General features: G+C 31.6%; 1 protein-coding gene and 2 long non-coding RNA genes across 16 annotated transcripts in view; 2 read left to right on the top strand and 1 right to left on the bottom strand.

Moving 5' to 3' along the window:
* The window catches only part of LOC146997265 (cullin-5-like), a 201,600-nt gene that overhangs the window by 66,589 nt on the left and 108,289 nt on the right, over positions 1-26,722 (bottom strand). For 6 of the 13 annotated variants that reach the window (XM_085816278.1, XM_085816280.1, XM_085816277.1 and 3 more), the window contains one exon: positions 8,364-8,463. The exons of 2 other annotated variants lie outside the window; for them this stretch is intronic. Coding sequence is in view for 6 of the 11 variants with exons in the window: in XM_085816277.1 (XP_085672403.1) it covers positions 8,364-8,463 (100 nt within the window). In the remaining 5 variants the exon portion in view is untranslated. Of the gene's footprint in view, positions 1-4,213; positions 4,895-8,363; positions 8,464-8,696; positions 9,794-14,340; positions 14,417-14,566; positions 14,985-16,294; positions 16,520-26,722 lie in introns of those variants that run through there. 5 more of the 13 variants (XM_085816283.1, XM_085816284.1, XM_085816276.1 and 2 more) reach the window with 5 other exon arrangements.
* LOC146997266 (uncharacterized) overlaps positions 1-26,722 on the top strand; it is a 261,762-nt gene that overhangs the window by 137,442 nt on the left and 97,598 nt on the right. The window lies entirely within an intron of this gene.
* LOC146997267 (uncharacterized) overlaps positions 1-26,722 on the top strand; it is a 247,059-nt gene that overhangs the window by 126,755 nt on the left and 93,582 nt on the right. The window lies entirely within an intron of this gene.

The raw sequence follows: 26,722 nt of genomic DNA, 5'->3' as shown, positions 1-26,722 counted from the left end.
CTATTTTCCTTTCCCTTGAGCGGAAGAAAGTCACAATCGTTCCTTTTTTCAAATAATGTTCTTTATATTATATATTTAATTATAACTGTTATTACTTCAAGTAATTTTTTCTTTTCGAATTTCATTTTAATTGTTTAAGTTGCATGGTTTCTTTCGAATAACTGTTTTAAAAATTTCTATTTACCCATTCGATTTGGGTAGTTTCAATAAAAGGTGCATCATTTATTTTCTTCAGATAATTTTCTTTGTAATTTTTTTTTTTTTTTTTTTTTTCTTTTTCTTTGCCATAGTTGTTGTTTTAGGTAATTTTTAAATTTTCAGACTTTTATTTTAAAATTTTCTATTTATTCATTCGAACTGAGCATTTTAAATATATTTATTAATATAAATTTTTCAGGATTTTATTTTATTTATTTAAATTGCATTTCTTTTGAAAGAATAGACTACGATGCATCTGAAAATTGAATATATTAAAAGAGAAAATACAGTAAAGCACAGTTAACACGCCTTTCAATGTTCCGTTTAGAAAAGATATATAAATGAGAAGGAAGTATAATCGAGATTTTAACTTAGGGTGACTTGCATATATTGCTTTAAATAGCTTTAACATTGTGCACATTGCTTTACACAATTTTATCATCCTACATTTAGTTTCTTAAAATGTTATTCATACCTTAGTCAAATATTTTATTTTTGAAATTGCAAGAATCAAATATATCATACGATAAAAAAGTTTTAAATAAAAAAAAATACTAATTTAATTTTTTCCCCCTTAATGGCTTGCTTTTTTTCTTCAGGCATTCTGCAAGTATATACAAAACCGTCCAACTTTTCGAAACACCTTGGTATTTCTGACGCCAAATTCTCCTTCAAATTTTTGCTTATTTTATTTTCTTCTTTCCTTCTACATTTATTTTTAGTGCTCACACAAGAAAATTAAGATTTTTCAATTGTTACACTTCCATAAATTTTGCATTCTTGTCAATTTTTTTAAAATATCAATTACATCAATTGCGTTTCCAGCTGAAGACACTTTTTCATTTTCTAGACATTTTAACTATAAATAAAGTTTAAAGCAAAGTCCAAAGTATAAATATTTTAATTAAAAGATTTTTTGCTAAATGACAAAGAAATAAAACACTCGAGCAGTGTTTATTCTGCACCACCGAGAGACTGATTATTATATTGGCTGCAAACAAACTAAATCATATTAAAGATCATGTTTTTTATACAATTAGTAGAATTATTTACTTAAAATATTCTTTCTAAGAGAATTAATGTAAAAATTTATATATATATTAAACTGGGACATGACCCAAACTGTCAACGTCCTGTTGCTTAAAAACATTGTGAAAATAAACATTAAACAAACTTTTTCAGTTTTAGACAATTCAATTTAAATGCACTTAAAGTAAAGTACCAGACAATAACATGGTAAAGGTAAAAATTTACTAAAAACACAAATATTTTTTAAAAAAGGAAGAAATTAAAAAGAAAGTTAAAATTTTGAATAATATCCATAATTTTAAGAAAGTAGCTTTTCATATAGTATTAATAAATATTTATTACGAATCTTTGAGGGAAAAAATTTCATACAATTAGTTCTCCGTAAAACTTTATTTGAAATTTAAGGTTAAAAATAGCTGTGGCAATTCACTATAACAAAAAATCCATAAACCACATTTGGCGTTAGAAAATGTTGAATAAAAAAACTCTAATTTTTTGTAGATATGCTTAGCTTGGATAACTACACCTACTTTAAGATGGTGGTAAAATTTTATGGGTTATAATTCAAAATTTTTTTTCAAAAAATTTATAAAAATTATTTAAAAATACAAATTTTAAAAATAAATCATAAAAAATGGGTGAATTTTATTTGGAATGAACGTAAATTTCGAAACGAGAAAGGAAAAATCAAAAAAGTTTAATAAAAAAAAGAGATATTAATAAATATATATCAAATGTAATTAACGTTAAGGAGCTAAAATTTTGAGAGCTAATTTTTTTAAAAACTACTCATACGATTTTTACAAAATTTTGCAGACTGGCATAATTTGAGCTGTAGAATTGAAATACGGAAAAAAATTGGTATGTTATTTCAAAAAAGTGTGATTTTGTGTCAAAATACCTATGTTAGAATAGTGCCATATATAAATCTAATACATATCCTAAGTCACGCTTTCAAGACATGAAAAACACAATATGAATTTTGTCAATTGGCACAGTGGAACAAGAGTTATAGAACTGTCCCACCCTTTTTTTGTGCAGTGCACATAAAAATTACTGTTGCTAACTATGATATAGAACTATCTTGTGTACACAAAAAACAATTGGATGTGCATTATCATGGAATAAAATTATGGTTTTTAAGTGGCCACATCCGCATTCGAGCATCACCTTTTTAACTAGGCAGTTAAGCCTCTCCAATGCAAATCTGTTGCAACCTTTCTTTCTTCAAATCAAAATATCACATATATACATACAAAAAATAAGAATTTTACATTCAAACTCACATACAATTTATATTTTAGCCTTCCTCTCGAAAAACAAAAAGAAAAATGAACTACAGTCAAAAGTCGTTAATTCGGACACCCATAATCCGGAATGATCTATAATCCGGACCTCAAAGCTACAAACTTTCTGTGCATGCGTCGCATTGACGCATGCGCGTAAGACCTTTACGGCTGCGAATATGCTTGTGCGCGTATGCAAAATATGTTTACGAGTGCGCGTTTAATGTACAATGGACAGTATAAGCTAAGCTAAAATTATCTATTTCAGTTAATGTTGCACATTGCGTTGTTCCTTAATCTTCAAATTGGATCCGGCTTATTATTTTTTGCAGACTATTAGAGCAATTTTATAAAAGTAAGCTTGAACTTTCGATTATGTGAAATAGAATTTCTAATATATATTTATTAATATGTAAAGGATCTACAAAGCGAAAGTATGTTTCGAAGTTCATTAAACAAAAAGTGGAATTGCTGCAAAAAATGGATAAAGGCATATCCTTTATTTATCTAAACTTTAACGTTTATTTATCTAAACTTTGTTTATCTTTAATGCCAGGGTGTGCAATGAATTGGAAGTTGATCTGTCAGCACTATCCTTATCTTCAGGGCAGATGTTTTTATTTTATTTGGCTTATAATTCCTTATTAAATGTAGTATTTCATCTCGATGTACTCCGTCTTTCATATGATTTAAATCAAATTCCTCGTTATTATAATTCGCTTCCGATAGCAAAGAAAGTGACAGAGGTTATTGAAAACGGAAAAATTTCGATTCATAAATTAGTCAGTAGACACAGCAATTACAGGACTTGAACAATGGAACTTTATAACTGAACAAGAAATTATGTCTGTTTATAGAATTAAAGAGAATGTATTATCACATAAAAAACGAAGCAACTTAAACAACTTACATTAAAAGAAATGTTTAATAAAGTAAACAAATAAATGTTAAGCTGCTTTTTTTTTTTTTTTTTTTTTTTTTTTTATTTTTATTTTGATACCCTTTAGATCATAATTGTTCTTTATTTCATAAATTACGGTTTCATATTTTTAATTTTATAATTTCTGCATGCCATCTTACCAGATTTAAACTGATGATCTATAATCCGGAAAAATCGATGATCCGGAATCGCCGAAGTCCCGACGAGTCCGGATTAACGACTTTTGACTATTAATAACACATAACCATAGACAGCAGCTTGAAGAGAAATTAGTAAATGAGAAAAATTTCATAATTAAGATATTCATAAAATAAAGAATAAAGAATTCAAATACATTACGAATCAAGACTGGAAACAAAAGAGAATATTCAGTAATAAAGCGAATATTATCAAAAAGAATTTGCAGCTGTTAAGGCAATTTCAACATTATGAAGTGATTTTAAATCTTGAGATTATACAGTTTTTCAAAAACCTATAATTCCTACATATGTAACTAAAATACAAATAGTTCACTGCAGAGCTTGGTTTTGCAGCCATAAGCCAAACAGAAAGCAATTTTTGTATTCTTTAATGAACATAAAATAAACTAAAACAAAAAGAAAGGTTTTATTTTGATAATATAAAAATTCAAATTTTTTTTTTAGTTAATGCATTTTCAAAAAGATGAAAATTAAATTCAAAAATCAATATCGTTTATTTAATAGGGAAAAATTTACTCACAAAAATAATCAGATACTTTAAGTAATAGTAAAAAATTTACATTGTTTTTGCTTCTTAGCCTTTCATGAGATCACCTTTACACTTGATCACTTCATTTAATCTTTGGTCGCCCAAACGGTATAGTGGTTAGGGAAGCCCACTACGGTACCGAAGGGCCCGGGTTCTCCGGGAAGTCCAACCTCTCTTTGGAGTAGGCTCTCGAAAGCATTGTTCCATGTAATATGAATAAGACAACAACAACATTTAATCTTTGTGGCATTGATTTTACGAGTTTTCTGTTATTTTTTGGAGTATTTTTATGCCACTCCTCTTGGATTACTGCTATGAAAATATGCTCAATTTTCAATTTTTGTTTCTAGTTCCTTCCAAATATGTTCAATAGGATTCCATTCTGGCGATTGGAATACTGCCTTAATTACTTTTGGACACTTATATAACAGCCAGAGTCTAATTGTGCACAGTATGCTTTGGATCATTGCCCTGGTAGAATTTGAAACTATTTTGAACAGTAAGTTTTTGTGCTGACGATGCCAAATTTCACTTCAAGATGTCAAGGTACTTATACTGATCCATAATACCATCCATAAACTCTATACTACCAACACTGGAATGTGGCATAGATTCTCCATACCATAACTCATACTCCTTCATGTTTAATACTTGCTACTAAGTTTTGCTTTCGAAACTCTTCTTTGAGTTTCCTACACACCAGCACTTGTCCAACTGAGCAAAAAATGTTAATTTGCTTTCATCAGCAAACAACACTTTTTTCCAGCAGTCAGGTGTCTTTTGTTTCATCAATTTTGTGAAAGAGAGTTGAAATTTTCGATTTTTTCTTTAACCAATATAAAATTTTCTTCTTGCTACTCGCTTCTACCTACAACTACCATGATACTGCTCCAATACCAATACTCTACAATACCAATGCTCCAATAATACTATCCTACAAATTGCATTACTCTTCTTACAGTTTATGGATTTACACATATTCCATATAATTCAAGAAGTTCCGCAACAAGTTTAGGAGCACTCAGTCTTGATTCCTTTTAATATTCCTTAGAATAAAATGCTTCATTCTATAAGAATAAGATAACTTAAATGGTCGTCCAGGTTATATATATATATATATATATATATATATATATATATATAAGTAAATAGGCAATTTTTCTAATAAATTTCCCTTTCTTTTGATGGAAATCAATAACTAATCTGTGAGTTTCTAACAATGTTCCCTTTCATTGCAAGAATACATTAAAATAACCACTGCAAGAAAAACTAAAATAACAAACATTTTCTAAAAAGAAAATTTGAATTAAAATAGCAAATGATTTTTAGATTTTTGCCTAGTTTCTTTATTCTAATTCCATAAAATACTGTTTTTTATTTATTACAAACAATTTTAGTTAGAAATTATGAAAATGCCCGATTAATTTTGTGATATCTTTTTTCCCCATTTCAGCCTAAAATGCTATAAATCCTTTGAGAATATATAGTCAATAAAATGGAAAACACACAGAAGTTCTTGTCACTCAATAATACTCCCTAACTTTTGAAAATATCTGCACAACTCTTAAACATCCCAAACATAATTTCACAGATATAATTTCATTTGAAAATAAAATTTTACAGTTGTCTCTCAAACATAAGGACACTAAAATTAAATAAAATTTGATCAGGAAATTGCTAAAAACAAAATCTGCAGCTTGATGAAATATATGGCAGTAAAAATAGCAAAAGCAAAACATTTAATTTTTTTAATTTACTATTTAATTTTTTCAAATTAATTTAGTACAAAAACAGAGCTAAGAAAATATGAATTCAAAGGGAATATTTTTTAATATTTTATTTAAAAGCTTTTCTCCTATTACTTACAAAAATTTATAGTCACCGATAATTTTTGTGAGACACTGTATGAAAAAATTAACATGAAACACAGTTTAACAGTTTTAGTTTACTTCAGTTTTCTAAAACTGAATACATGAATACATCAAAACTGATAATATTGACATTCATAAATTAATGGGAAAGAAAAACATTATTTGATACATATACAGATAATCCTACTTTATATCACTTTTTTCACAAAAAAAGTCTTCCATACCACATTTTTCAATTTATGAAAGAAATCTAAAGAGATTTGGGGGTTTCATGAGAAAAAAGAAAAATGTAAAAATAACATTTGCTGCTTCTTTCAAAGCATCAGCTGGAGAAAAATATAGCTTCGACTGCAAAAAAATATGCAAGTATACAGAGTTTTGTCTACCATTTTGATGATCTATGATAGATTTAATCATTCTAATGCTGTCATACTTCCAAGTCTGTAATACAAGCTATCAAATACTGACTTTTAGCTTTGAGGCACATAGATAATTGAACTACAGTCATGTTGACCTGGTGAATAAAAATGACAATTTTTTCTCTGTCCACCAATATTTCCTAATTATTACAACCTCTGCTATTTAAACTGTGCCTAAATTATTGCCAAACAAAGAGCAGCCCTAACCATTCTGAATTTTAGTCCACCTGCTATGAAAAGAGGTTTGAGTAGAACTGCTGCTTTGGCACAATCCATTAACTTGAGGGATAATAGATTTAAAGTTGTAAGTTTAAGCATTTATATGGAGAAATTCTTGGGATCAGTAAATGTTTTTGTGTCTACATTCAAAAGAATCATGGAAATATACTAGTTACAGACTGCATATGAGATGTAAATATGTTTGTTGCACACGTTCTTAATTTTTTCTTGATTAAGACTCATTGATAATTATCTGTGCACTGCTTAAATAAGGGGGATCAACAAGGAAGTACCCTTTTACCACAGTACCCTGTATTGCCTACCAGCTCCCCTTTTGACTAGTGATGAGTCGGTACTACCGAACCGGGTATTTTGTAACGGGTATTGAAAATCGGTACATCCAAGTACCTGTTACTTCAATACCGAAATCGGTACTTTTCGGTATTCGTTACTTTTGTACCGAAACGGGTACTTTTTGGTATTCGTTACTTCTGTACCAAAACGGGTACTTTTCGGTATTCGTTACTTCTGTACCGAAACGGATACTTTTCGGTATTCGTTACTTCTGTACCGAAACGGGTGCTTTTCGGTATTCATTACTTCTGTACCGAAACGGGTGCTTTTCGGTATTCGTTACTTTGTAATGAAAATATGCATCTCTTCTCAGTATTTCGGTATTCGTTACTGGAGGATCGATGAGGGTTCAGCTCACTTCGGTTTTGGTACGAGGACAGTAGTATCTGGTTGTATTTGTGAAATGGTGATATGCGCTCCTCTTGTCCATGAATAGTCTGCTCCTCAGACACTTCCGTAGTTGATATGTTTTCTGATATTCAAAATCTTACTCCGTACAGATAAAATCAAACACGTGGTGACGTGGCAGAGTTCCTTCAGTGCACAAAATCGTTATCAGTACTCCAAATCGTTACTAGGGCACTTCGGTACTCCAAATCGTTACTAGGGTACTTTGGTACTCCAAATTGTTACTAGGGTACTCCAGTACAGCAAACCGTTACTAGGGTACTATGGTACAGCAAACCGTTACTCTGGTATTTCGTTACTTCGGTTCTCCAAATCGTTACTTGGGTATTCGGTACTTGAAATCGGTTTTCGGTACTTTTCAAAGTAATGGTTACTTGAGTAACGGGTATTTTGTACCGGGTACTTGTCTGTACCCGTTACTCTCATACGGGGTACAAGAATGTACCGAAGTTGCCCATCACTACTTTTGACACAGCTTAATTCAAGGTTGTCATTGCTATTATCTCTAAACTCCTATATTTTTAGCTATCGTCCCAGTTGAGTTTACATGTTATTTCTGTTTATTTTGACTCTGCATACTATTCTTATTTTTAGCACTAATTTAAATTAACTTAGTTGATATTACTTAACAGTTCTTTTAAGGCCTCAAAAGTATACAAAATTTGGTCATACAATGATTGATAATTACCTTTACACTATACGCCTTTTTACATCAAGTATGATTGAACAAAATTGTTCTATTTTCATAAAACAGATAAAGGCTGTATATAATCCTTACCATATTAACTTTGCTTAATAGTTTTCTGAAAAAGCTAATTACAGATACCTTTATGCAATAAAAAAACTATACAAAATATTAAACATTAGTCAAAATTTTATACCAGAAAAAAAATATGAAGCTATTACTTACAGATTGAGCTTGTGGAGTAAAATCTAGGATATGCTCCTGCAAACTCTGATACAATTTTAATGCACTGTTATCTTTACCAAGGCAAACATTATGTACCAACCTATAGAATAAAAAATTTTTTTAAAATTAAAAAATTTTAAAAAATCTACCTCAGTAATTATTATTTTAGCTCAAACCAATACAGTTTAATATTTCCAATCTGTACATCATTCCATTAAGTACACCTAAACATGCAAAATTCAAGTCATTTACTTTAATGTGTATTATATATAGATGATGCTTGTTATGACAACTATAAGTAGTATTTTATAAACTGGTGTAAAACATCCTTACCTGATGAAAATATAATCAATTCCTTTCATTACATCATAGCTGGTAATTTCAAAATATGAAAAAGCGGAGAATCTTGCAGAAAACCAGGAGTTGCCAAGAAGTGGTGTTCTTTTTTTTTTTTTTTTTTTTTTTTTTTTTTTTTTTTTTTTTTTTTCTGGGCAGCAATGTCATTTCAAAATAACTCCATATTAATTCAAAATTTTTTTGTAATATACTATTGTGATTGACTATTGAGCTATTTATAATGTGTTTCTGGTGTAAAATATATTAATATTTAATTAGATATTCTACATTTTATATTCTTTGGCTACTTCAGTTTTATATTTTTGTAATGTGAGAAGATCCTGAGCAAGGCAGAATTTTATTTAATGACGTACTTTTTCAGTAGGATGAAAATAAAATGAATAATTAATGTTCATACTACAGTCAAAAGTCGTTAATCCGGACTCGTCGGGACTTCGGCGATTCCGGATTATCGATTTTTCCGGATCATAGATCATCAGTTTAAATCTGGTAAGATGGCATGCAGAAATTACAAAATTAAAAATATGAAACCATAATTTATGAAATAAAGAACAATTATGATCTAAAGGGTATCAAAATTTACAAAAAGAAAAAGCTTAATATTTATTTGTTTACTTTATTAAACATTTCCTTCAATGTAAGTTGCTTCGTTTCATGTGATAATACTTTCTCTTTAATTCTATTAAACAGACATAATTTCTTGTTTAGTTACAAAGTTCCGCTGTTCAAGTCCTATAATTGCTGTGTTGAGAATACTGACTAATTTGTCAATCGAAATGTTTTCGTTTTCAATAACCTCTGGGTCACTTTCTTCACTATCGGAAGCGAATTATAATGACGAGGAACTTGATTTAAATCATATCAAAGACGGAGTATATCGAGATGAAATACTACTATACAAATAGTACGGAATTATAAACCAAATAAAATAAAAACATCTGCTCTGAAGATAAGGATAGTGCTGACAGATCAACTTCCAATCCCCAGCGTGAAATTGATAAACAGATTTCGGATTTCAAAACATACTTTCGCTTTGTAGATACAAATTACATATTAGTAAATATATATCGGAAATTCTATTTGACATAATCTTTCTAATCTATCATAATCTAATAATGACGTTTCTGCCCCCCCCCCTCTGCCGCAGAGCAGTGTGAAATTGATAAACAGATTTCGGATTTCAAAACATACTTTCGCTTTGTAGTAAATATATATCGGAAATTCTATTTGACATAATCGAAAGTTCAAGCTTACTTTTATAAAATTGCTCTAACAGTCTGCAAAAAATAATAAGCCGGATACGATTCGAAGATTAAGGAACAACGCAATCTGCAACATTAACTGAATTAGATAACTTTAGCTTAGCGTATAACTCCGTTACACATTAAACGCGCATGCGCACAAACATATTCGCAGTGTAAGGGTCTTATGCGCTCCTGTAAACGCCTGTGCGCATGCGTGAACGCGACGCATGCGCAGAAAGTTTGTAGCTTTGAGGTCCGGATTATGGGTGTCCGAATTAACGACTTTTGACTGTATTATGTAAACAAACTTACTATATGTGAATAAATTAAAATATCATTTTTTCATGTAAAATAAATTAAACATAAATATTAACTGATTAAATGTTGCTCGAATCACGATGAAAAGTTCTGTAAATACCTACAGCAAATTAAGACAAATCAAATAAAATTTAATAGGAAAAGTTATGCTGAAAATCATTAGAAGTGAAAGAATGGAATTAGCCCAATTTCAGTTTCCTTTACTTAATAAACTGCATTTATTGGCAGGAAATGTTTTACTTTGTAAAAGATAAAAATTTGAAATCAGGAGATATAATGAAAAATTAGGAATTTCCTTCTAAAATTGGAAGTTGGTAATTATGTAATACAGGGTATCCAGGAATTCCTTCCCTGCTTATAAATATTCATAACACATAAAATATGACATAAAGACACATACTTTTTTACCTTGAATTGCATGTAACATATTCAAGTTTTTGTGTACTTTTGTGTGTGTAGTAAGTTTTGTGTAAATTTCTACATGTGATTCTTTCATTGCCCAAAGGATATCCAGGTGATATTTCAATTCCATCCTTGTGTTGGTCAACATTACATGAGGGATGGATGTTATGACTTCAGTAATTCTGCATTGTAATACTACAATACAGGCATGAAAGCGCATGTTGGCAAAAAAAGCTGAATAACGCGCGGACACAAAATTACACAAAAACTAATTGCGCACGCGCGACCTCAAAAAAAAAAAAAACATTTTAATGTAAAAAGTATTAAACATATACATATAATTAAACTAAAATAATACTTGTACTTACTATTTTGCTATTAATTTTATCTTGTAAAAAAAAATTAATAAATCACCAAGAGATTGTAATGAATTAACCTTCTTTAAGATGCTATTTATGTAACTTAATTTAACAGTTGATACATGAATACTGTACAAAGCATTACAACACACTAATATACATATTTATGTTATATATTACTGCCCATTTTCAGGCAATAACAAGTTTTACAGATAATATATAACTGTTACTATAGCTCTCAATTATCTTCAATAAACAGTACTTTGTATAACACCAGAAAAAGTAGTCATATGAGATAGTATAGTTACAAAATAACATAGTTAAAGGAGGAATACAAAAAAATAGCTATTTTGTCTCAGTCTCACTCGATCCTGATTAAAAATTTTTAGGGAAAAAGCTTTTTCTTTTTTGCTACTTTTGCAGCCAACTTTTTTAATTTCCGTTTGCGAGTTTGTCTCGATTTCTTTTCAGCAGCTTTCATACAATCCATTGATACATTTTTATTTTCTTCTTTATTTTCTGCAATGTTTAATTGCTTTTTTTTTTTAGATTCTCGCTCCCCCTTTTTAATCTCTAGCTCTTCTTTGTACAGTTTATGAGCATTCCTTAAATTTTTACATGGAGTTTTGTGTACTGGAGAATGCATGTGGTTATCCTTATGTCCGACAGATGGCACCAGCACTGATGGCTGAAATTATTGAAGTCAGCTCTTGTTTTACGGTTGGTTGCTCTTCTTTGATTCGATATCCTGCGCATCTAGTTCCGCCTTTCCACATAAGCCCCACCTACTTCGTCTTGATGTGAAACAACGTATTTCGTGATCTCAGCTCAGGCAAACTCGAAAAGTTCGCAACAAGGAGTGCCCACGTTTGATCGCTAACCCAGCGTAATATTATACGATGGCATGATGTAAAGTTTTTTTACAAAGAAAAGAGGAAGAAAGAGAGCATGTCCTGTATTTACCTCCCCACACAACACCACGCCGGTCGCGATTTTTCAACGGTTCTGCATCGATCTCAGAAACAGCCTGGGTGATGTTCAAAAAAGCGGAATTACGCGAAAACACAGAAAACTTTGATACCTGTACAATATCATTCACTGGTGTCTAGTAAACCTGGTCCTTGACATAACCGCAAAGGAAGAAATTCAGTGGTGTTGTCTGGTGATCGTGAAGGCCAGTTTATGGAACTATCCTAATAGGCATGGATATCTAACCACCACTAAATTAACGCACTATCTTGTGGAAAATTAAGTCCAGAATATCCCAAATCTGTGGCACAATAAGTAATTGCAATATATTGCGATAGGTATTGACTGTGATCATCTTTTGACTGAAGACACAGGTTCCATGATTTAATTGTGCATAAAATCGCACCACACATTCAGCTTGTGGCTGTTTCTGATGGTCTCCAACATAGTGTGAAGAATCTCGCATCCCCAGATTCTAGCATTGTGTCACTTGACACCACCATTCAAATGAAATGTGGCCTCATCTGAGAAAAGGACACATTTCAGATAGTCAATATTTTTTTCAATCTCACACAGCTTGGCAACAGCAAAGTCATAATGAGCAAGGCAATCAATCCAACAAACAAAGTAACAGTAAGCATGTACACCAAAACTTGAATATGTTACATGCATTTCAATATAAAAAATATTTGTCAATGTGTTACATTTTGTGCTTTATGAATATTTGTAATCAGAAAAAGAATTTTGGGACATATTGTATAGTGATCACTCGGTACAGTTCAAAAGCATGACAATGTAATAATAATAAATTAAATAAATAATAAATGAATAATTTATGCTAACATAACTTATTAACACAAATTTTGTAAAGTTTGAAGGCAACCCACATAGGTTCCTATTTTTGAAGTAACAAATTCTTCAGAATTTTTCTGCGCCTTCAAGAAGATGAAACAATGTCATCTTTCTTGAAATTTATAGTTTAATATAAAATTTAAGCAAATTGAGATATCTTTACCAAGTTTTTATTTTTAATTCCAGTAAAATTTTATTTTTAATTTAACCACTTAATTCTTTAACTAATTATAAAGCATACAAAATCTGTAAGTAAAGCAATACGAGTATGTTTAAAACAGAATTCTAGATCTTGAAGAAGAATTAAATTTTGATTAATCTTTAGTTGTATCTCACTGCTGATAATGGTTAAAAATATATAACATGTCATAGCTTTCAACCCTGAACATGAAAATTCAAAAGGTTTTTCAGACCCGAAATTGGGTGTTTCTGGAAGTTTTCTGCATTGTATGGTAGCACCTTTTCAAACGAACTTCAAACTGGCCTTGAAGACCCTTTATAATGGTTATTCAACTATTTATAATGATTCTGATGTAAAACATATTAATATTAGTTGGTAAGTTAAATTAAAATTTACTTTTTACTTGAATTTTTAGTATTACTTATGTATTTTTTTATAAATAGCATCTAGTTTCTTTTTGATTTATTTGCATAATTTGTGCCAGGGAAGTTTTTTTTACGCAAGAGTTTCTAAATTACTTTGGTTTTTTACTCTTAATTGACTTTAGTTATCCTAGTCTTTACTTGCTAATTTCTCTAAATTCCACTTGTTTAAATTTCTTTTTAGTAATTCACAATTTTTGGTTTTGAATTTTTCTTTTACCCTTGCCTACATGAATGACGAAACATGAATTGAATAACTGAAGAGTTAGGTTTGGAGGCAACTTCGCCTTGATAAGTCTGTCTCCTGCCTGCTCAACAATTATTCACTTATGCATTTTTATAAATTTTTAGGATTAAAAAAAAATTATTGGAATTACATATTATACATTTATTATATATTCATAGATTTTGATACTTGCACTTGATTTACATATGCTCTCAGAATTTAATGATATTGTAGATTATTATAACATAGCAATAATTAATCATTTATTTGTAATTCAAGTTCATTTAAAATTTAATCAACTTTAAATTTGCTTTTTACGAATAGAGAATGTTTTTTTAAAATTTAATATTTAATTAGATCTTCTAAACTTTAAATTAGATATTCTAAATTTTATGTCCTTTGGCTCTAATTTAATTTTGTAATTTTCTTACACTTTTATACTAAAAAAAATCTTGAGTAGAGAAGGAAGAGTTTAATTTAGTGCAGTACTTTCAAATGTGACAAATATTATATTAAATAATATACATACAGTTGTGTAGATAAACACAGTACTGTACTATTCACTGAAGTAAAACAAAATGAAATATAAATACTACCTAATTAAACATAGGCTGAATTTTCATAAAAGGTTCGATACTTACACTTACCTGGTGCAATTTAATGATTTTTTTTGTAAGTAAAAAGATAAGTTACTTGATGAGTGCAAGATTGTAGTTTTTGCACCTGTTTTTAAAAAGATTTCCAAACTATCAATATTTATTTTAAGTTGGCAAGCATTATCAACAAATGAGCATGTAAGCCTATTTTAGCAATTTAAAATGCAAATTTTAATTATTAAATGAGGATTATGTGATGCATTAAAAAACACATTACATTCATCTCCAGATCTTTCCGTAATTTTTTAGCATTCTTCTTCCAAGTACACAGTGCTCTGTTTTCACTTTAAAAAAATCAGAGAATTCCAGAGGCGGGAGGGCTGTGTGATCACCGAGGCAAGCGGCAGCACGATCGCTGCGCTCCGTAAAAAAGTGAAAATTTTTCCTTTCCTCTTGGTGATTATCAATTAAATTTCTTTGAAAAATTTTTTATTTTTCCTCTACAAAACCTATATCATTCCAATGAATTTCGGCTCCGATGTTGACGAGAATAAAACAGCGGACAATGTAAGGATATACTTCAAAAGACTGGAATTTTAAGATAAGTACTTTTCTTTCATCTAAACTAAATCAAATTTCTATAAATAAGTGCCTTTAAATCAATAAATCTTAATTTTTCATCAGTTTAAAGCATTAAAAAATACTTGAAATTGCCATTGCTTGTGGCTTCCTTTGTGTATCAACTCGAAACAGACGCCAGCATTATCAGTTCACCTCTGTCAACACTTACAAAGCCCTTAAGGAATCTCGAGAGAGGGAAAATTTGGGGATGAGAGGGATAATTTGGGCATCGCGCTATTTCCCTCTCGGATCTTCTGGATTCTCTTTTCTTTCTAGATCGCTTGAATATAGTTTCGCCTTTAAATAATATTATACCTCACCGATTTTTCTCATACTGTTCTTTGCTATCTGTTAAATGTCCATATGTAAGGGATGGTTTATTCTTCACCGCCTTAAATAAATTTTTAGAACTATGAGCTTATATAAATAACAGTGTGCCTCATTGTGTTATATTAACATTATTTAACTAGTAATAAATTATGATAGTAGAATAATTAATCTTGTAATAAATTATGATAGTTAAATTAATAAATACTGTTTAATTTGTGTTTTTAATACATATACTCAGTTATTTACACACATAAATATATATATATATATTTTATTTTATTTTTTTATTTATTTATTTTTTTTTTTTTTGGGTGTATGCGGTTGTGGTCTTGTATTGTATATGGTTCTATGTTGTTAGTCTGCTGCTGCTTTTTGAAAAATGTATGAAAATGTTGAGAATGAAAGTAGCATAAGTTACTTTGGTTAAATTAATATATACTTTTGTTTGACGACCTTTGTTGATATCTCAGGATGCAAGCATACATATTACTTTATATTCCATGCTAAATACCTTGATACGAAGCATTTTAACACCGTCAATATTTGTTTTTTTCCCAGTAACACATCTATTCACCATTACCAAACACACTCACTACACAAACACACCTGTGAGACACTATTTATTGTAAATGAAGACAGTTTCTTCTCCTTTTAACTACACTCATGGACACAATCGTATTTTAGGATATTTTCTACTTCTTTTCGTTTTCTTTCTATAGGCCTTTTTTTTTTTTTTTTTTTTTTTTTTTTTTTTTTTTTTTTTTTTTCCCTCTATTATTTTTGGGCCATTTATTTAAAATTTTATTTTGTCCCATCTTTTCTTCCTGGCCTTTTGAACTCGTACAAGATGTACGAAGTTCCTTTTTACTCTCCTCAAATACGAAATTGCCCCTCTTTCTTTATACCTTTCCTCGCACCTATGCTTGATTTTTCGCCCATCGGTGCAGAAAGACTTAGCGGGTGCAAAACAAGACATCTGTCTACTTTGTCTGTCTGTCTGTCAGAATTCCAGAGGCTCGGCATTGCGCAAACCTCAGCAATACTGGCTACCTACCAAAATGTGTCTCCTCACTGTTCCCTTTAGAGGTTTTGTATCAAAATTCTGTATTTCTGCAGAAATTTTACTGCAGTTTCTTCCACTGCTGACAAATCCCACAAAAGCTATTGGATTTTGAAATACATTAAGAATACATACAAAAATGGAGACATTTCTTGACTGAAAGATTGTTATGAGCAGGGTTGCCTGAAGAATAGCTATGCACATGATTCCTAGAGTTTGCAACATTCGGAAAATTTGGTGACTTCTAAGAAGACAGTTGCAATAACACATACATACCAAAAGTTTTATACATACCATGTCTACAGAGATAAATCAGATAAAAAAAAATTATTATGAAAAAGCATGCTGAAATTCACTACAGGTGGCAGAATCAAATTTTCACACTTTTAAGTTTCATTAATTCAATGAAGTTCATTTATTCATGGGGGGAAAAACTTTTCTTAATAAAAGTTTAAAATTGGGAGATTTTGTGGTCTAGCAGGAGGCTTGGAGATGCAACAAAAAAAGTCTCCCGATAAAACTTAAAGAGTTGGCATATCTTACATGTATATATAGAAAGAAAGAATAGCATTAATAAAACACCCACAAAATGTTTAAATATAGTACAGCTGAAAAATGTGTCCAAAAATGGAAACATTAGCTAAAATGTACTGAGGTATTATATAATCATTAACTTTCCAAGTGAGTGAACCATACATATAAGTTCACAAATAGTAGTTACAAAAATTGGACAAGCTAATTTCAAACCCAAAATCAAATTATGTGTTGGAAGCTGCAATAATTCAGTGGCAATATTTATTAAATACAAAATATACACAAAGTAAAAGAAAATCATATTCCCACTCAAATAAGGAATTGGTAAAAAATTGATTTTTTTTTTTTTTTCCCTTTTGCAACGGCAAACTACTGCTGTAAAAATAGCTTGTTGAAACTCTCACCGACAACCACGTGATTTGCGCATGCGCGCAGCAAAACCTAAAACAGAACTTTTTTTAACTGAACTTTGAAAACTCGTGATGGACGTTTGAGTGAAACATGTAATCCTACTCTTCTGCGTTATATATATATTTTAGTTTAGTGATGTGATTGTAAATCAAATATCTTATTATTATCTTAGAAGCCTCTCTCTTTCTGTGAGTAGTGCATCGATGAATGAAATAAACACTCCCGATACGCCTTTGGATTAGAAAGAAGATCGACTAAAAGGTAAGCCTTTTTACCTTTTATTTTCTAAGAAATTATTATGATTACACATTTTTTGGCATCCCGTACCGCGAATGAAAGCAAATTGTTGATACTTGTTGAATTATTGAATACTAAACAATGACAGAATTCATCGATACATTGAAAAGGAAACGCGGCCACATAAGGGCTGCCGTTACAAAATTAATTGGCTGAATCGAAACTGAATTATCAAAAACAGAAGTGAATGCAGAGGAACTAGAAATTTCCTTAGAACTCTTAAATGAAAAATCGATCGAGTTAAAGCAAATAGATGCCGATATAGAAAAATTAATAGACATAAAGGATCTAGACCAGGAATTAAACGGTGTTGACGAATATCGTGAAAGAATAACTACATTTAAATACAAAGCTAACAAAAAATTGAAAGAAATTAATATAGAACAACAAAAATTTAGTGTGTTAAGAAGCACTGAACAGTTAAGTATTATAGAAAACATTAAAAGCGAAAATCATAATGTGAAGCTTCCTAAACTTACGATTCCGAAGTTTTATGGCGAGAGCTGCGAATGGCTGACATTTTGGAACACTTTTTCATTAGCCATACACCAAAATAAAACGCTTGACGCTATAAGCAAATTTAATTATTTGAAATCCCTTTTGGGAGGTAATGTTTATAACACCATTGACGGTTTCGATTTAACCGAAGAAAATTACGAAACTTCAGTTAAACTCCTCACAGAAAGATTTGGAAATAAAGATGTACTACTAAACGCCCATATAGACAAATTACTGAAAATAAGACCTCTAAAGGATTCTAATGACATTCAAAATTTCCAATTACATACAAAAACAGAATTAAAAGTTATTCAATTACATACAAAAACATATTCGATGTCTTGAATCATTAAATATGACCTCAGAAACATATGGAGCACCTATTTTGCTTAAAACATTGCCTGCAGATTTGGTTTTGGAATATAATAAAACACTTCGAAAATAAAATTACGATTTGAATCACCTAGTGGAATTTCTTTCTCAGCAATTAATTGCAAGGGAAAAGCTTTGCAATCGAAAGAAGCACCGTCAATTTCTCCTCATACAACCCCCTCCCCCGACAAACAAAACGCGAAAGCAAGCTGTCAACTTGGCATGATAAACGGGTACCAGATGTATCGTCTGCCTCGCAGTTGCTGTCTACAAATGAGAATCAAAATTATAAACATTCAAACTGCATATTTTGCGATTCAGATCATGAAAGTTATGAATGTCGGAATGCGAGTCGTTTAACCTTAGATGAAAAAAAGCAAAAATTGCTGAATCACGGATTCTGTTTTAAATGTTTGAAACGGAACCATATTTCCCGCTTATGCAAAACCAAAGTTAAATGTTCCATATGCGGTAAAGCTCATTTGTCAATAATGTGCAACTCTCACGGAAATAATTCTACAGACATTATTGGGGATGAAAATAATAAAAAAGACTGTGTTCTGACAAATAAATCTTGCATGCAGTTAGTAAATTTGCAAACTTTAATATTAAAACTTCGTGGGGATGGGATCGAAAAATATGTGAGAATTTTAATAGATAGTGGTTCCCAGCGATCCTACATTTCGAAGTATGCAGTTAGTATAATGAATTATAAAACAAGTGGTAAAGAAGAATTAATCCATGGTTTGTTCGGAGGAATTGAAAAGAAAGAAACTCATAGTAAATATTTAATTAGATTGAGTAGTCTTAAAGGTGATTATCACTGTAATTTTCAGGTTTTGGATCAGGATAAAATATGTACTGACATTCCTCAAATTCGTAGAGATACATATCTTATTGAACTGCGAAAACATGGAATTTAACTGACATGCAGAATAAATCTTTGATTTGATGTATGAAAAATCACCTTTAAAAATTCATGTTCTTTTAGGTGCAGATGTGGCAGGAAAGCTTCTAACAGGGAAAGTTAGACAACTAAAATGTGGGTTATCATGCGTACACACTAGATTAGGATGGACAATGATGGGGAAAAATGAAAAGCGTGAGTTCTCTGACAGTACGAAAACTGTATTGTCACTTCATGTTAATGATGCTAAAATTTCGGATTTACGGTGTCTTGACTCGTAATGATGCTAAAATGATGCTAAAACTTGTTAATGATGCTAAAATTTCGGATTTACGGTGACTTGACTCTGCTACAACCCACACAAGAAAGGAAATTAATGAAATCGCTAAAACATAATTTTGTCAGTCATTAAAGAGAGATAGTGAGGGTAGATATCAGGTCTCTCTTCCTTGGTTAGAAGGGCATGAGGTTTTACCTGACAACAGATTATTAGCAGAGAAAAGGTTAAAATCCTGCATCAAAAATCTTCAGTCAAAAAACTGTCTGAAAGAGTATGAAAATATTTTTAGCAAATGGGCTGAAAAAGGTATTATAGAATCTGTTGAAGATAAGAAAACCAAAAATTGTCATTAACTACCACATAGGGCTGTAATTAAGCAAAGTTCAACCACAAAGATTAGACCTGTGTTCGATGCCTCAGCGAAGGAAAGGAATGGTGTGTCCTTAAATGACTGTTTAGAAAAGGGCCCAAATTATTTGGAATTAATACCGAGTATTTTAAACAGATTTCGCCTAGGTAAATACGGGGTTATCTCAGATATATGTAAGGCCTTTTTGCAAATAGGTGTCTGTCTTCGAGATAGAGACTTTCTTAGATTTCTCTGGTGGGAAGAAGGAGATTCCGAAAAATTTAAAATATATCGACATAAGCGCGTTGTGTTTGGCGTTAATGGCAGTCCTTTTTTTCTCGCCGCCACACTGAATTATCATCTCGAGAATGTTCCTGAACATCAACAAGAGGTAGCTAAGAAATTAAGTGAATCAATGTACGTCGACAATTGTGTGGCCAGCATTGATACTATTGAAGGACTAAACACTTTCATTAATGTGTCGAAGGAAATTATGTCGACTGCTAAATTTGATTTAAGGGGATGGTGTTACAATGAACCTAGCAATGAAACTTTAAAAGGAAATCCTTGCAATAAAGACTCCGATAAAACCGTATCAGTTCTGGGGTTGAAATGGAATTTATCAAATGACACTTTGTCCTGTGACTTTAAAGATAGTTCTGTGAAACAGCCTGTCAACAAAAGGAATATATTGTCAATAGTACACAGGATTTTTGATTCGATTGGTTTTACAGCTCCTGCTACTCTGATTCCTAAGCTAATGCTTCAAGAATGCTGGAAACAGTAGATTTCATGGGATAACAATTTACCTAAAAGCATTTCTGACAAATTTGAAAGTTGGAAAAATAAATTGCACAATTTGGAAAAAATAGCTATACCCAGAAGAATTTTTGCTGACTCCGAAAGAATTTCCGATTTATCTTATTAATGATATTTATCTTATTCCGATTTATCTTATTATTATTATCTCTTATTAACGTGTTTCGTGACTCGAGTAAATATGCCACATGCATATTTATGCGAAGCTGTAATGAAAATTCCGTTACATGTCAGCTCATCTCAGCTTGATCCAGAGTGGCACCTATCAAGCCGATTTCCATACCACGACTAGAGCTCTTAGCTTGTACGATTGGTGCTAGACTAGCACATCGTGTTAAGGAAGATTTGAGACTAGAAAGCTTGCCTATTTATTATTGGAGTGATTCTATGGATGCATTATTTTGGATAAAAAAGAATGAAAACCGGGCCGTTTTCGTTCACAATAGAGTGAAAGAAATCCGTACTCTAAGTAATCCAAACGACTGGAATTATATTCCTGGAACACTAAATCCAGCTGACCTCCCTTCCCGAGGATGCAGTCCGGAAACCTTAGTCAAATAGAAATGGTGGGAGGGTCCCGATTGGTTGAGAAATGATTCAGAAAAATAGCCTACCTCTGAAATTGTACTGAATTTTGACATTATAAATGCTGAAAGAAAGAAGACAATAATTTCTGCAGTTAATTCGAATGCTATGACTGAAGTTAATTTTGATAAGATTTCTTCGTACAATACCATTCTAAAGATAATATCTTGGATCTTCCATTTTGTTAAAAATGTCAGACTAAGTCCTAATGATAGAACTTATGGAACAATTACAGCGGAAGAAATTAAAGGAGCCGAACTAACTCTTTTGAGATTAGTGCACAGCAAATCATTTTCTGGATTAGATGACAAAAGATTACGTATACTTCAACCAATGATTGATTCTAACAGAATCCTTAGGGTTAAAACTAGAATTCTGAGAAGAGATGATGCAGAAAATTTTCGAGTTTCTATTATTCTTCCTTCAGATCATCCTATTGTAGTAAAATTAATTAGAGCTAAACATGAAATGAACAATCATGCAGGAGTACAATTTTTAATATCTGCTTTATGAGAACAATATTGGATTTTGAAAACACGAAAGACTGTCAAGAAAGTCATAAGAAGCTGTGTTGTATGTCAGAGGTTCGATACTAATTCTTTGAAAACACCCATTGCTGCTCTCCCTGAAGACTGAGTAAGAGAAGCAGCAGTCTTTGAGATTGTAGGTGTTGACTTGACTGGATCGTTGATATTGAAGGGAAATCAAAAATCATGGATAGTGATTTTTACCTGTGCTGTTTTTCGCGCAGTACATTTGGAATTGATTTTCTCGCTATCAACTGAAAGTTTTCTGCAAGCACCGAGACGTTTCATTGCTAGACGTGGAAGACCCCACACCATCTATTCCGACAATGGAACGAATTTCAAAGGAAGTGATAGATTATTCAAAAGCTTAAATTGGGATAAAATCTTAGAATAAGCTAGTATCCACAGAATTACATGGAAATTTCTTCCGCCATCAGCTCCCTGGTAGGGAGGATGGTGTGAGCGATTAATAGGAGTCCTGAAAAGAATCCTTCGCAAAGTTTTAGGACGATCATCTCTGAATCATGAAGAAATTATAACAATTTTGTGTGACTGTGAAACAATAACGAATAATCGTCCATTGACATATGTCTCGGAAGATGTTGAAGATTTATCTCCGATCACACCTTCCATGTTTCTCCATGAGATTCAACACATTGGAGTTCCTGATCTGGATAATATAAATGCGAAATCTTTAAACAAAAGGCTTATTTATCAACAAAAACTTTTACAAGATCTAAGTAAAAGATTTCGAATCGAATATCTCGGACAGTTACAGCAAAATTATGAACATGTAAAAGCTTCACAACCTCTGAAAATAGGAGATCTTGTTTTAGTGTCCGATGATAATAAGAAGCGAACAGACTGGATATTGGCGAAAGTAACCGAGGATTTTCAAATCTCGGGATGGACATGTGCGTTTAGTTAAGGTCAAGACTCAGCTTGGAGAAGTTTTGCGACCAACCAAGTGTTTGTATCCTTTGGAGATAACATCATCAGATGAACAGTCTAGATTTAGAAATGTGGCAAGCAGCTCTTCTGGTGAACCAGAGACTTACTGCGATCCTGATATTCGTAATGACTTGCCTCAAGATCTTAATAGCGAAAAGATTCCATCGATGATTACAAGAGCTGGTCGAATGGTAAAGCCTGTTCAAATGTTACAGTTTTAAATTTGATTTTTCAGCAAATTTAAAGCTGGGAGTATGTTGAAACTCTCACCGACAACCACGTGATTTGCGCATGTGTGCAGCAAAAACTAAAACATTAAACTAAAACTTTTTTAACTGAACTTTGAGAACTCGTGATGGACGTTTGAGTGAAACATGTAATCCTACTCTTCTGTGTTATATACTATATATTTTAGTTTAGTGATGTGATTGTAAATTAAATATCTTATTATCTTAGAAGCCTCTCTCTTTCTGTGAGTAGTGCATCGATGAATGAAATAAACACTCCCGGATATGCCTTTGGATTAGAAAGAAGATCGACTAAAAGGTAAGCCTTTTTACCTTTTATTTTCTAAGAAATTATTATGATTACACATAGCTAGTAAACAATACCAAACAAAACAAATGGTACTCAACATATTATCATAATCACTTTATCATTAAGTACCCCCCTAAAATGTGTTACACTCTGGCAACCATGCACATAATCACTCTTCAGACAACCATGCATATAACAATTCTTCAGCCAAACATCACCATTTTTGTACGAGTTCCTTTTGTTGTAATCAAAGTTCAAACATTTTTTATAGATGAACTGTGATACTTTTGCCTAAAATTTGATTTTAAAATATTTGCCACCAACAGAAAAGACTAAAGTAACATTTCAACAAGATTATAGCATTTTATGCAAAATCACTAAAGGGAATAATGACATGATGTGTTTGGTAAATAGTCGGTGAGCAATGAAAAGGGTGTGATATTGTCTGATTTTTTTTAAAAGTGAAAACAGATTAATGTGTACATGAACAGAAGACCAGCATAAATTACATAAGGATTTGCAAAAAAATGTTGAGTATTAATTTTTTATGTAGCATATAACCCAGTGGTTGCCAAACTTTTACGAGTCACTAGATCTTTTCTCAATTAAAATTTTTTCACGGTGCCCTCCCTACCCTAAGTAAATGTAAGGCTAATCATAAGTAAGAGATAAGAATAAATAAAACTCATGTATCTTAATTATTAAACATTTTTTGTTACTTTATTAACAATAAATTAATAATTAATGTGATGGATGAGACTACTAATCATAGCACACTTTCTCAAATCATGCAATTAAACTGGATATGGCCACTCTCATTTCCTTTTCCATATTGATTTTTGCTCTATATTTACTTTTATTATAGCAGCTGCCAAAAATCCAGCTTTGCATAATACGACATCAAAAATGGAATTAAAATCCACTGAGTCTTATCACTTAGAAAGGGATGTTCATTTTTTATCGAAATCAAAACTTCTACCAATTCCTTGCTGCCAAATTCTGCTTTCAAACTATTGTCGCAAAACAACTCGGTAAGATTCTTTCTTCTGCAGAAGTAAACTCAGATGAAACAACAGTGTTAAATAGATTTGAATCCACGCAAACCTCTCAAAATTTTCATTGAGGAAGCATTTCTCAAACTAGACAATTAGCTGTGATAAACATCCTTCAAACACAGTTCTTCAGAATGATCAAGTTCATTTGACATAAAAAATTGCTGCAATCTTATAAAACAACCTTTGCCTGCATTTTGATCCAATTTTCTTCTTCACAGTTAAGAGTTTTTTTATAAAAGCTGATGCTTTTTCTGTTGACTTCAAAAGGTGCATGTTTTTTCCCTGATGACAGAGAGTAGGGGAATTCACCTTGTAAGGATCTTAAGTTTCACTAACGTTTATTTTATTTTAAATCTTTACTATCACTTCTTATTTTCTACTTCCGGCCAGAATTATAAGCGTGAAGGAGTTTATGCAAAGTTGTCTGGCGAACGCCAAGTATTTAAGTGTGGCTTTTTTGCCAAGCAGAGGGAGAGGAAGCCGTGAGTTCGAAGCAGGCCGCTTACCTTAGAAGTTACGCAGTTGCTACTTTGCCTTCCAGGCCAGAGGTTTTAATCCTCTTGATAAATTAAACGTATTGTAGTGTTCACAGTCTCTGTGCTACATACGCTTTCTGTTATTCTAAGGCCAATCTTATTCTAAAGTTAAATTAGAGTTTAGTTTTATTTTGATATCTTTTAAGTTAGACCCCGAGTGGAGGGTCATTGTATTCCGAAGTACGGAAGTCATTGTATATAAAGAAAAAAATAAAGGGTTTTGTATACCCTTCGTCTGTATCCTGTCTACTTACTACAATTAGTGAACATAGCTTTAGTAAGCTCTCTGTTCTAGTCAGGTCATTGTATGTTTCCGAAGAAGGTTAGAAGAAACATTGAACCTGATAACCTTTTCAAAAATTAGGCATAAGTATGTCAATTTTATTAAAAAATTGGGATCAATAAAACCGTCTGCATCTTTGTACCATTTCCTTTAAGGAGAATAAATATTTCTACCTGCGTTGAAAGGTATGTGATAAAACATTACCACGATAGAGCTATTTTGCATTGCTATAGTACAACAAAGATGAGTGTTTGGCTTCCATATCCTCACTTACTTTTTTTAAAAAAACATGCTTTCAGTGGAGAAGATTTTATAAAATACAGTCAAAAGTCGTTAATCCAGACACCCATAATCCGAAATGATCTTTAATCCGGACCTCAAAGCTACAAACTTTCTGCGCATGCTTCAACGTATAATGCATTCACGCATGCGCGTAATACTTTTACGCAAACGCATATGCGTGTGCGCATAATACGTTTACGCATGCGCGTTTAATGTATAACGGACGGTATAAGCTAAGCTAAAATTATCTATTTCAGTTAATGTTGCAGATTGCGTTGTTCCTTAATCTTCTAATTGGATCCGGCTTATTATTTTTTGCAGACTGTTAGAGCAATTTTATAAAGGTAAGCTTGAACTTTCGATTAAGTCAAATAGAATTTCTGATGGTGGAGCTGCCGTAGGATCTACAAAGCGAAAGTATGTTTCGATGCCCATCAAACATAAAGTGGAATTGCTGCAAAAAAATGTATAAAGGCACATCCTTTCATTTTCTAAGAATTCCGAAATCTGTTTATCAATTTCACGCTGCTCTGCGGAAAAAAAAAGGTTCCTGGTTCCTTTTTTACCAAATGAGCTGTAGAAAGCAATGAAAAGATCGTTCGATAACACGATCGAGAAGGCACAGCTTTACCGGCTACCCTTCGCAAGAATATTCTGTTATAGCAACTATAAAGGATCAAATAAAAACAAACAAAAAAAAAATCTATATATTTTTAGCTTCTCCTTTTATTGTTTAGTTAAGCTAAATGTCTCGCTTCAATCAATTAGGAAGGTTTTTACAATATTTTGCTGCATCTCTGTGAAGAGCCAGCAGCTCTCCAAGGCGCGGTAGTACACAATTTGGGAACCACTGATATAATTGCTATTTAAAATCAAAATTTATGTTTTAAATTGCTAAAGTATGTTTTCTTTTGATATGATGATAATGTCTGCCCACTAGCAATAAATGTCAATAGTTTGCAATTTTTTTTTAATTGCAAAAATTGCCAAATTGCACGATTGTGGTTGAATTAATTCGTAAGTACCAAACAATTTCACAACAAAAATTGCTGCAATACAAAAATGCAAAAAATAATAAAAGGCAAATGGACTTTACATCTACTGGTACTCCTTCATCAGGGGATTAGTGTAGCAAGAGAAGTACAAGAAAAAGCCTGTTTCTAAGCTGACAAATGTGCAAATACATGAAATTAATATTA

The sequence above is a fragment of the Stegodyphus dumicola genome, chromosome 5 (genome assembly GCF_044657685.1).
Source record: "Stegodyphus dumicola isolate Sdum_Otavi_A_Nest chromosome 5, ASM4465768v1".
NCBI classification, from domain to species: domain Eukaryota; kingdom Metazoa; phylum Arthropoda; class Arachnida; order Araneae; family Eresidae; genus Stegodyphus; species Stegodyphus dumicola.
The sequence above is the reverse complement of the archived record's forward strand: the minus strand, read 5'-3'. Positions and strand labels throughout refer to the sequence as shown.